This window comes from Ylistrum balloti, unplaced genomic scaffold, assembly GCF_031769215.1.
Source record: "Ylistrum balloti isolate Yb309-2 unplaced genomic scaffold, AGI_CSIRO_Ybal_v1 Utg370520, whole genome shotgun sequence".
In the NCBI taxonomy this organism is placed as follows: Eukaryota; Metazoa; Mollusca; class Bivalvia; order Pectinida; family Pectinidae; genus Ylistrum; species Ylistrum balloti.
Genome location: NW_026782333.1, coordinates 1042451 through 1055810, shown reverse-complemented (window position 1 = coordinate 1055810; position 13360 = coordinate 1042451). Strand labels below are relative to the sequence as shown.

Genomic DNA, 13360 nt, shown 5'->3' with positions numbered 1-13360 from the left:
AATAGATTACATAGGAAATTGACATTTTTGATATTTGTACCACTGGCCACAAACATCCTTTTAGAAGATAGTTTAAAATAGCGAAACTCGGGACTGAACAGAATGGAACTCTAAAGGGACAAATAAGCCGAAATATTTGAAATCTTTACAAGACCTAGAAAATGTTAGAAAAAAATCATTACAATGAACCGACATTGATATCATTACTTAATTTAAAGCTGTAATTTAGTGTCGTTAAAGGCAATGAACCCCATTACTAAATCATTTACAGCAGTGCACCATCTGATGCTAAATATTGATTGAATACCGGTGAATACGGTTACTTCAATCACGTGGTCAGTTAACTACAGCTCTGCCGTGAGGAGATGTGTCGTGTGATCTATATAATACAGTGATGCGACATCTTGTCTTGTCCGATATGAGGTAAAGATTTAATCGATGGTTCAGCACAGATGTTACTTACCCATCCACGTTGTACCTGACAGCAAGTCTACGTTAACATCACATTTTATTTTGTTTAAAATGGCATTGTTTCTTTATATAATTTCTATATTTGTTGTCATACAAAATGTTTATGGATCAGATTTATTTTCCTATGTTAATATGGAAAAATACTACTTCATAGAGGAGGAACTAATAGGTCTAACCAATGCTATCGTTGAAATTGAAAGGAAAGGTCACAGTGAGGGAGATGTACACGACATTTTTCAGCATTCAAGGTAAGATACAGATATCTGTTCTAAAACAAAAAAGGCATTTTATAGCATAGTGTTTAAAAAAAAAACAAGCTATTAGGTAATCACTTCATGAATTGTCACGATTTAGATATAATTGTATAAGCGTCAGTGATTTGCAAATACCACTTATAGAACTGGCACCTGAATACATTTTGTAATATATTTGCTAACATTAAATAGTAAATAATGCATTTGATGCTTAAAAAACACGCTTTTGTCCCATTTATTTCATGGTAACGTCACGCGTCACAAGCGGTTAAATTTATCATACACGTCAGCAGTAGAATTATGCTCGCTGTATCTGATACAACATTAACTACAATACAGACGTTTGGGGACATTTGCTTAAACCAACTAGATAAAATCAGTCAGAACGTTCCCAAATAGATTTTGATTATAAAGTATATAAAGTTCGAATGTTTAAACACACTGAATAAAATCAGCTAGTACATTTTCAAAAAGTTGTTGATCATAACAAACATAGAATTATAATTAATGCAGGCTCTTCATCTGCGGTAGTCATTGACTGTTTAAAGGATATAATTATATTTATGAGAAGCTCTCTAAAAGTAAAAGAAAATAAACTTAACTATGCATGGATTTTGCACATTAGATACAAAGATAGGATAGCAAAATGATCAATCGGTTATTCCTCAATAATAGTGTTTTCCTTCATGTGCCGATACCCATGACATATATAGGTAAAATGAGAAGTAGCTGTTCATATAATACTGTAACTGCAAATCTGTCACTGACTGTAGATTTAAAACCCGAGCACGCACAATTATTAGAATTCAATTCATTTAAAATAGTATGAAACAAAGAAAGCCAATCATCGCCCTTTAAACATATATATATTTGAAAAAGGGATTGGGCAGAAGTTATTGAAATGGTGTTTAGCCCTCTCCGGCATTATTACAAACAAGCAGTTACAAGTGATCCGATAGCAAACTTACACATAAATAATTTACATATATATCAAAAGGCTACAACCATATATCAGATTAATTAAATTTAATTTACCACAAAACTTTCCTATAATTTGGCATGGTACATACGCCCGAGACTTTGGTAATTTAAGACGCTGTCAGAAGTATTAGGTCGATGTTGACACTGCATTGCACAAGTGAAACAACCATCAATATAAATGGTTCATAATTTAATGTTTCCTTTCGAAAAAACACCATGTTATCTCCCAAGCGTGAAACTGTTGGTAGGTACAGTTTAATCTGGCTCTGCTCTATCCAACTGTCTTATCTAAGAATATAGTGTCGGCCAAAGGCTTCTTTCTGGAAGTTGAGAAACGCCCACCATCCACCCTTTTGTGAATTTCTTTTATACGGCCCATCAAGTCGGCTGTGTAGGTAACGCTCATTTGCATATATAGTACACAGTTTTGTTCAAACTCCGATGCAACTAATAAAACCAACCTGTCGAAAGGTATTCATGTCTCATATAACAAATTATGTAGCAATATTTTCATGAAAAAAAATGAAATAGGGTGAGATATTGAAGCTATTTGGTTCCTTTTCAAATACATTAATTTCTACGCGATACCATAGGTTATGTCCCCTTATCGCTAGTCGAGTCGTGGACATGTGAGCGCACAGGTAGAATGGGATCAGTCATGGATGAATGATTTTATCAGGCTTAGACAATGAGACCCGTGCAGTCATGGTTATATAGGTATCTATTGTAGCCTACATAGAGGTTACACACCTAGTAGTCCGTACTATATCCATGTTAAAAATCACAGACAAAATATAACCACTTTCAATGATTATTATAAAAAAAAATAGGGTGTTTTAATTCAGTTCAACAATATCCGTTGCATGAATATATCACATTTTATTATATGAGTGCACATGATCACTTATTTCGAAGATGGTGCTAATGAAATCGAAACCGTCTTGAAATTAGATGATTTCTTTTTTTAATTATTTTTTTTTTCTGATAAAAAATGTTATCATGACGTAATTATTTTGATTTTAATGAAAACGATGTAGCATTACTATGATTGATCTGCCACTGAACATTACAACTAGCTGTTTAGAAAAATACCATGTGATCTCCCGTCCAAAAAAGACCCGATCGGAGCATTCAATCCCAGAACTTTGCAGCTGAGAATTTTAACACAAGGAACAATCGTGCAATGTCTTTTGATCACTTTTTGGATTTTCCTTAGTCGGCTCTTGGACTTAATAGTTTTAACCCCTAAAGGGCGGAACAGTTGCAAGGTACAGTTTATTTGGCTCTACTGTATCTAGCTTTCTTATCTAAGAATATAGTGACAGTTGAAGGCTTCTTTTTGGGAGGAGGACACTCCCACCATCCACCCTTTTGTGAATTTGTTATATCCGGACCGTAAAGTCGGCTGTGTGGGTAACACTCATTTGCATATATAGTACACAGTTTTGCTCAAACTCCGATGCAACTAATAAAACCAACTTGTCGAAAGGTATTCATGTCTCATATAACAAATTATGTAGCAATATTTTCACGAAAAGAATGAAATATGGTGAGATATTGAAGCTATTTGGTTCATTTGCAACTACATTAATTTCTACGCGATACCATGGGTTATGTCCCCTTATCGCTAGTCGAGTCGTGGTCATGTGAGCGCTCAGGTAGAATGGGATCAGTCATGGATGAATGATTTTATCAGGCTAAGACACGGAGACCCGTGCAGTCATGGTTATATAGGTATCTATTGTAGCGTACATAGAGGTTACACACCTAGTAGTCCGTACTATATCCATGCTCAAAATCACAGACAAAATATAACCACTTTCAATGATTATTATAAAAAAATAGAGTGTTACAATTCAGGTAAACAATATCTGTTACAAAAAAAAAAAAAATCACATTTCATTATATGAGTGCACTTGATCACTTATTTCGAAGATGGTGCGAATGAAATCGAAACCGTCTTGAAATTAGATGATTTTTTTTTAAATTACTTTTTTTTTCTGATAAAAACGGTTATCATGACGTAATTAATTTCACTTTAATGAAAACAATGTAAAATTGCTATGATTGCTCTGCCACTGAACATTACAACTAGCTGTTTAGAAAAATACCATGTGGGTATCAGTTGTAGCCTACATAGAGGTTACATACCTAGTAGTCCGTACTATATCCATGCTGAAAATCACAAACAAAACATATCCACTTTCAATGATTATTATTAATGATCAAATAAATGATTTTTACAAGTCAGTTCAACAATATATGTTGCATAAAAATATCACATTTTATTATATGAGTGCACATGGTCACTTATTTCGAAGGACGTGTTAGTAAAATTGAAAATCTTGAAATCGAATGATATTTGTTCATTTTTTTAAAAATTCTAATACAAAAGGTTATCATGACATAATTAATTTCACTCTAATGAAAACGATGTAACATTACTATGATTGCTATGCAACTGAACATTACAACTAGCTGTTGAGCAAAATGAGAGAGAATCCTGAAAATAGTCAGATAAGCCTAAAAATATGCCGTCATTACCCCATGAAATGTACTCGTATACTGTGTTAAATTGTACACCTCTTGACTGATCATTTCATAAAGTTGATACCTTTCAATCTATTTATTTCTTGTAGACATTATAATTTCATATTCAATTAGCTAATCTCCATTCATGTCCTTTATTTCTGTATATATCAATATAAATATATATATCTAATTTTATTCATTTGCTTTTTCCCAGAATAATTCAACACACGAAGCATATACATGTGGATGTAAGTCATTTAGAGGACTATTTGGCTCATCCTATCAACATATTCCATCTCACAAAGAGACTAGCGACAACCTGGAGAACCACTATAGAATCCCTTCTTGAGAGTTCTCTCTGTGTAAATGGTACTCTATTTATGTCATATAGAACACAAATCACCGAAAAAAACTTCAGCATTTTCAAAGCCCAATAAATACTCTCTATAAGAAACTTTGAAAGCTTGAAACCATCTGATATGATGTGCAAGTTTCGTAATCTAAAATTAATATGCATAATCCATGAGATATCATATAAATTAGTAATGATGAGAACTTTTATATTTATTTATTAATAAAATAAATAATTCTGTGCTTTCAAGTACAGATACAAAAGCGAATGCCTGATTTCATGTTCAGGTCTATGTAAAAAGATAATTTTACTTTGTTTGAAAGTATCGATTTTCATATCCAGCTGCCGTGCGGAAAATAGCGTCGTTTGATTTTACTGACATCAGTTTGCGTGTATACAACATGACCTCAACTTTTCGATAAATTATAGCTTATTAACTTGTCCTTGGCATATCCATCGATACAGTATGTTTGTTATTTCCAGTAAGGATTTTTTTTAATGATTATTCATTTTCATGCTTTTGATTTTATTGGCACGTTTTTTATCTTTCTTTTTCCTGTCAGATTTAAAATTTAAATTACTGGATATTGAAGACAATATTCCATCAGAAAGCCATTTCAACAATATAACATACGCAGTCCTGGGCCTACAAATTTTCCGTGGCTACTCCATCGTAGACATGATGAATGGCTCTGTTAACGGTGTCCAGCCACACGAGCCTGTAACTTTAGAAGATGCCGTGGACTTTGGAATGTCCGCATATGCAATCGGCGATCTTAAACGTTCGATAAGCTGGCTCGAATTCGTTATAAATGAAATTGGAAACAGCACGGACGATGTTGGAAGGCATTCCATAGGCAAGCTATACAGCAGCCTAGCCACAGTGTATTCACAGGTAATGTATAGATAGATAAATATATATAGTTGTTAAATGTATCATTCATTTACCACGGAAATACACAGCCCGATCAAATAGATACAGTTATTGATATGTTTAGGTCGCGTTCATGGTCAAAATGATACATCATGTCACATGATCGTTTTATTTGACAAAGCAGTAACTGGATCGAATACATATGTTGGCAAATGTTTCGGTATCTAAAGTACCGTTTTACTGATTAAATTGAAAAGGAAGTTTGCGTACATTTATGTAACATTTCTTCACCAGTTGTACTCAAGGTATGCTTATGTATTTAAAGCCTATTTGCGAGTTACAAAGCTTCCAGGCGGAGTAAAGGAAAAAAATAAAACAACAAAGTTTCCGTTTTCGCATGGGAGATTCCCCCTGTGAAGACGATTTATCCCGGTTATTGTACTTGAAATGTAATGTGAAAAAAAAACCCTGGCTTAGAAAAGAGTACGGGAATTCCAGAGTATAGAAGATATTCAAAATGTCAAAGTTGTTCGTACTAAAATGTCTGTCACTTTCTTAGATAAGTTTGTACGATGACCGAAAGATATCGTTAGCATAGGTAAAAGGATCTTCGAAGCATCTTTAAAAATAATATTTATATCTCAACATTTCGGTGTATTATTTTCCAAATTAAATGTCATATAATGAAATACTAGTACAAAGATATTATTTGAAATGTACTTTTTATTTCTAAAATGTTTCTTTAATTATAAATGGAGGCAATTGATTATTGTGCACATGTAGCCTATATATAGTGATTTTTTTCAATACTTATTATGATTACAGAATAACAATATTGATAAAGCGTTGGAAACTTTAGGCCGATATCTAAATTTAGGTATGTATTCAAATGGTTTTCTTCGGTGTGTGAGAACGATTGTTTATATATATATAGCGATCAGTATCCTAGCATCCTTTTATGTAATAATTCCTGTTTAAAGTTGCAGAGATATTTTGTTGTTCCATTCGTTTTTAATGTAAGGGTTGAAATATCCTTCCGGTGGTCACGTTAAAAATTAGAATGTGTAAGCATAGCGCGTTTATTACGTGAACATTTTGAAAGCGAGGCTGAAAACAGTAAAATACGTTGTCCCCGTCATATCTGTCGATGACAACACAAACTATGTTGGAAAAAAACTACTTACATGTATTGATATTCCTGTAGGAAAATTAAGTGTGGCTACAATAAGTACTGATTTCAATATTTTCGATGCAAGTACTGAAATAAATATACCTCTAAAGTTTTCTGCCAAACTGGTGAAATGTAGACAGATTATAAAAACAATTGTAAATACATATTTTAGTGCCTGACAGCGTAACCGCGAAACAGAGCGAAGAGTATTTTCGAATGAAGAAGTCCACAGGAAGCAGTAAAAAGAAAACACGGATCACAGCATCAAAGTTCAAACGGCTGAGAGAGGGCCTATGTTCAGGGAGCATCTCCATGACCAATCAGGTACATAACTTCCACGTGTTGACACCAGAAAGTAATGTTCTTACACATATCCTGAATGTTACTACGTATAGCGAATCTGCATATAAAAATAAATTGCATGTTGCTTGTAAACAGATTTTTATCTTTCCTGACAAAATATATTCATGACATGTTTATGTTTTGGTAGACATCCTTTACCTGTCAATTATGCACCAAGATCATAAAAGCAGGTGTTGTTTCTTTGTCTACATATAATGATTCATTGTTATTACTTTCTGAACATTTTAAATCGATGTAACTGTTTAGATTGAAATGCAGCTAATTGTGCAGTTGGCATGGTTTATCAAACTAATTTTGTAATCAAATGCATGTTTCCTAACAACTAAAATCTTTATACTAAGTGATATCTTCTATATGCTAAATGTATCGCCGATTAAAGCATCGAATATCTTTCATTAAAGGTTGAAATCACGAAAGGGTTATGACAATATAGCACTGTTTTGAATATGGTTGTGACTTTCATACCAAATAGCATATCTGATAATGTTATAACAAAGTTATTATTGACAATTCTTATTGTAAAATGTTAGTAATTATCGTATGGCTTAGAATATTGTACAATTTTGTACAGTCGTTAAGATAGCAGATGGTTTACACTGCCGGTGGTCTTTAAATCCCCGAGGTTTGCCGTTACCTGCTTCAGAAAATACAATTAAACTTGACGCTTTTTTAAAATTACCTGATGTATAAAAGTCCGACATTTATCTAATTATAGAACTGCTGCACCTCTCCGTCCAAACTTTTACTTTTCTTTTGATCACTTTGGATATTCCTTAGTCGCCTCCTAGGCTTTAAACATTAGACCTTTAGTTTCACTGACGACTCATAGAAGGACGAAACAGCTGTATGATGCAGTTTAATTCATTGTTTGGCTTATGTGTTTCTCATTCAAAATTATGAAAAGGTGCTATTCACTTGTGTGTCTTTTGTACAATTTTTAATTGTATGCCTGCCATCAATTGAAATCGCAATTTTAGATATGAATTTGTTTATTTATACCTATAACATAGAAAGCAAAAGGACGGACAGTTACGTTGAATACGTGGGACGAATCGTTCCTCACAAGAAAGGTGTATTTTGACGCCATCGTGATGAGACGACGGCCTTTGATAGTACTGATCCCCGGAATGATTGACAAAGACACTGCAACAAACATTACTAACCTGGGATATGACAAGGTATTCAATACACTGGTTAATTCATATTAATATCATGTCAATAAAAATGGATAACAGAATCAGAGAATATTTCAAAACTCTAAAATCAATAAGAGAGATTATTTGATTTCTAAAAATTGTCTTCGGGAAATTTAATCATTAAATTTTCAGATAAAGAGTGTGCTTAATTTTACTAGTCACAAAAAGATAAATTCTGTTTATTTATAAAGAAGGAAGTAGATTTTTTAAGTAGAAGTGAGAGATAGCAGGAACAACATTGTATTCCAACATCTTACTGAGATAAATGAAGTATGGGTAATATTAGTGAATCTTTCTGTTTTATATATCTACCAGCAACGTCCATGCAATGCAATTTACCACTTTTATCTGTTACAGATGTTTGATAAAATTATACCAGCTAACAAATACGGTAATCCAAAATACAGGTAAGTTTTATTCAATTATTAATTACTATTATTATTATTACGCGCGCCTTCATTTCAAAGGCATATTATTAGAATGATTCATTGCTGTCCTCAAAGGAATTTGTTCATAAAATGACAATAATCTTGCTTGCCATGTTATTAGCTCAGACTGTTTACTTTACATTGGAATATATTTCATTAAACTGTCGTAAACTTGCTTGAGACATTTAATGTATTTCTGAACGGAATGAATAACTTTAGGACACTATGGTGTGCTTTATATCCACAAGTATAGGATGTGGTTAAATCAGTAATATACAATGTGTTTGATAGATGATGTTTCGATATATATATAATATATTGCTTAACGCAAACTTGATCAAAACTTAGAAAGATGACACTTTTTACAGCTATAGAATGGTATAGGTATTGTACTAGATACAATGTATCGGCGATAATTATATCATACTTAGTGTTATTTATGCCACTGAATGCTGTAAAAGTCCTAATTCGTCAATTGGTCTTCATATATCGCAGTCTCTTCCTTTGTTTCAATCTTCTACATTTGATCCATAAACAAGCATAAATAATCTACCAATCGCGAAGTTGAAAAGTGTATCCAGTGTATGGATATGGTATACGAGAAGACATTGATTTCTGACAAAAAATTCTATCGATGTCTATTTTCAATAAGAGGAATTTATCTGCTTCAGAGTTAAAGTGAATGACACCTCTGGATCCTACACTATAGCAGTGCAAGAAGATCTGTCTCAGATCAAACTGACACGATACCCACCACAGAAAACCAGGTTTGAGGTTTGTGTACATTATATCTATATAGGTTTATAGCATTGCTATATTATGGATGTTTTGAAAGATGTAAAAAGATGATTTGAAAGAGTAGAATAATTGATAAAGTTGTTCCATCCTTTGATGTTTTAACGCCTTTATTAAAGGTCTAAGGTTTAGAACCTTGAGATCGGTTGAAAAATTCCAAGTTGTCCAAAAGAGATGTCACAAAAATAGAAGAAGTCAACATTAATGACGTCATCAAATTTGATTCATAACTTTCAGATACATGAATCTTTCTACAGAATTCCATGTAGTTCTGATTTTTGTTTCTCTACATACAATGTACATATATGTCACACTAATTGCTTATTACATTATATGTAGGTTTTTAACATTGGATTAGATGGAGTCCACTCTACACCTGCCAAAAAGGTAAGCTTTAGTTATTGGAAGAATTTAAGAACAGAAAGTTTTTTAATAAGTATGAAAAAGGTTCTATTTCAACAAGCAACAGATGCATCGAATGAATATGTGTCATATAAATATATAACCTTTTGCAGTCTTTTTATTTAGTTATGTCCTTTTGACTTAAATGCGTATATACAATATATACATAGACATATAATGTGAATATATAAGTTTTACTTAGATTGTTAGAAAATAAATAAAATTCTATGTTCTGTTTTCTCTGTTTCAGCGATCTGGTCCGTCGTTTTCAGGGACAATGTTGACTGCGGTATGTTCATACTCTTAAAATTACAAATTCATCTGTTAACAATTACAAAAATAAATTTGTTAAAAAGGGGGTTTCGATAATGCATAAATTCCGAGTATGTCGGTACGTATATTCATGTACAGTATTTTCTAAATCCGTCTCCTGAAACACATACTTAATTGACATACATATAGTGATCCACCTGTTGTTAATTTTCCTTTAAGCACCTATCACCATTTTTGTTAATCACTGGTCTTGTAAGATTAATTCATCAAACGTTTGGAAGCAGTGTTCTGTGTACAAGGTAGTAAGATATGATAATGTAATGCTAAGGTAACGTAGTCTTTCCTACGAACAAACAATCCTACATACTGTCATTGACAATACATCCAACATACTATCATCCACAATACATCCTACATACTATCATTGACATTAAGTCCTACAAACTGTCATTGGCATTATATCCTACATACTGTCATTGATAGTAAATCCTACATACTGTCATTGATAGTAAATCCTACATACTGTCCTTGATAGTAAATCCTACATACTGTGATTGATAGTAAATCCTACATACTGTCATTGATAGTAAATCCTACAAACTGTCATTGGCATTAAATCCAATAACTATCATTGACATTAAGTCCTACATACTATCATTGACAATACATCATACATACTATCATTGACAATACATCATACATACTATCATTGACATTAAATCTATCACATATCGTTGACATTAGCATTGACAATCATTACAATCATTAACGTCACATTTCGTTATCCAAGCTCAGTGGTCGGTTATATTCCTCCCTTACCGTTATAAGATAATAATTGGTATTCAACATCGAATCATTGATATCTTTCTTGTATGTAAATTTAGATCTATATGAATCATTATGAGTGACGTGACAAGTGTATATTTCGTTGATATGTTTTCATTCAGTGCCAATAACAGCCGAGATGTTATCATATTTGACATTACGTTCTTATCAAATATTATTCAACCTGTATGGCGTCTACTTGATATGTATTAATAAATCCAGAAAATGAATTTACATAATTCGTTAGTATCTTAAATTTATTGAGAATTCTACTTCATTGATATTTAGTAATATATGTAATCCACAAATTCTGACGTACTCATCTCAGTTTTATGGTCGCCATAGTGATTTAATTGAAAAAATATTCTATTTTTGTGTAATACAAAGCTGGACGTCTTTGATGCTCGTTAGTTTGCCTGTTGGTCCCGTTGTTGTATACCTTGTTTTCATTTGAGAACGTACCATTTTTACTTGGATTGACCAAGGTTTACATGGCGGTGTCGTCGTTGAAGCAGAAGACGCTTACTCTTCCGAAACTCCTGGTCTTATTCTCCCTGTACTGGTTTATGAGTCTCCGTGTAAATCTTCCTTTTGTTCATATTTTGCTCTACATTAATTTGGTTTTTAATTATGATTGCAATGTTGGTATTTTCTTGATGTTTCTATAGGCGTGAATTAACTTTTCATATACATGCAAGGCATATTAGTGCAACGATGCATCCCCGCATTCACAATAATTACTACATAAACAGCACATATAAGCGCAGTCATAAGATATTCGAGGTAATATATACGTTTACAGTATATAATTGTTTTATTGATACCTTTATGCAGCTATCTGATACCACAGCGGGCGGTGAGGTAGTATTCCCTTTATCCAAGACAAGAATGAAACTAAACAAGGTAATCCATTTTTCGTAATTATTCAAATGTATAATTCTATAGACATACTAATTGGGAGATAACTCATGATTTTGAAATCATTTATTTTTTTCAGAAATCTTTCAACTATATTATATCAATCTATAGACAGTCTAAATGGGAGATAACTCATGATTTTGAAATCACCTAATTTTTTTTAGAAATCATTCAACTATATTATATCACTCTATAGACAGTCTAAATGGGAGATAACTCATGTTTTTTGGATTATCTAATCTTTTAGGAATCATTCAAAAGTATCGTTCTATAGACAGACTAAATGGGAAATTATTAATGATTTCTAAATTTTGAATTATTTAAACTAAATCAAGTGACAGGTAGTTCAGAGATTCTCTCTCTTCTACACATATGTAATATACCTATTTTTCAGGGCGACGTTTTGTTTTATGAAGCTGGAGCATCCATGTCTATTTGTCCAGTACTGTTTGGTTCTCAGTGGTGTAAGTATCTTCTGTACTCCTGATTTATTTCCTTCACTTTTGATGTTGACTTTTGTAGTAGTGCCTATTATAATATAAACAATTTTAAAGCTCACAGTCCTGTTAAAACGTATAAAAAAATACTGCTTAGGTAAAATGAATCTATAAATCGAATTTCATATTAATTCATCAAATATTATTTGCTTATTTCTCCACTTTTTTCCACAGACGGTACAATGGATGTTTTTGAATCGTTACCAAACCGTGTATGTGGATTAAAACACAGAGTGATTGATGTATGAATGGTGAATATAAATTCCCGCCGGAAACAACTTCATGGACATAATATGAATATGTTTTTACTTCGTTCATACAGCTTTCGTTCATAAATCTGTATTGACATATATTTCCCAAAAGTTTGATTTTTCCTAAGCCATCCAAACGTTTTCGGTATTGAATTTGTATCAATCATCAATTTACAGCTTGGAAACAAAACTTAAAATTGCAAATTGGGTGACTTTTATCGAACATCCATCTGGTAGATGGCAAAAGTGGAAGGGACAAGTAACGAAAACGGAATTCATATAGGACGCGTAATATGGAAATAATGATAATGCTATATTTCATGACCTACAATAGCGATTGTACCTCCCATAAAATCTACAAACACTTAATACCTGTCGATAACTGATATCCATTAATACGGCGTCTATGTATACCACACTGTTCAAAGCACGTCCTAGAATTAAACGCTTTTAATAAATCTGATGACTGTGACAAAATATCATCTATATTGATGTACAAGGAAATCAGATGTATATATGTATATAATTGAGTCTGTATACGTAAATACATACATACACACACACACACACACACACACACACACACACACACACACACATATTTATATATATATATATATAATGGATTATACGCATGTGCTCAGGTCCTTCTGAGTGTCAATTAAATCATTTGTTGATAAGTTTTGCCACTAAATATTGAGAATGTGATTGATAATAAAAACACGAGTATACATAATAAAAAAACAACACTAACACGGTTTCCATATCTTTTTTTTT

At 32.5% G+C, this 13360-nt stretch overlaps 1 protein-coding gene across 1 annotated transcript; it reads left to right on the top strand.

The window, feature by feature from the left end:
• The first annotated feature begins 522 nt into the window (after positions 1 to 522).
• Positions 523 to 12580, top strand: LOC132555848 (prolyl 4-hydroxylase subunit alpha-3-like). Its single transcript, XM_060220208.1, has 13 exons — positions 523 to 719; positions 4453 to 4607; positions 5154 to 5485; positions 6290 to 6341; positions 6808 to 6959; positions 8009 to 8176; positions 8552 to 8601; positions 9294 to 9396; positions 9757 to 9804; positions 10070 to 10108; positions 11752 to 11820; positions 12230 to 12299; positions 12507 to 12580. Exons 1-13 carry the CDS (start codon positions 523 to 525, stop codon positions 12578 to 12580), a joined length of 1509 nt encoding a protein of 502 aa, XP_060076191.1.
• Positions 12581 to 13360: the final 780 nt, after the last annotated feature.

Bases quoted from the DNA above. Each gene is read 5' to 3' on its own strand.
- LOC132555848 (XM_060220208.1), top strand. From the start codon at position 523: ATGGCATTGTTTCTTTATATAATTTCTATATTTGTTGTCATACAAAAT. The intron at 6,342-6,807 runs GTATGTATTCAA...TACATATTTTAG, and splicing joins AGGCCGATATCTAAATTTAG to TGCCTGACAGCGTAACCGCG. The intron at 9,397-9,756 runs GTTTGTGTACAT...CATTATATGTAG, and splicing joins CACAGAAAACCAGGTTTGAG to GTTTTTAACATTGGATTAGA.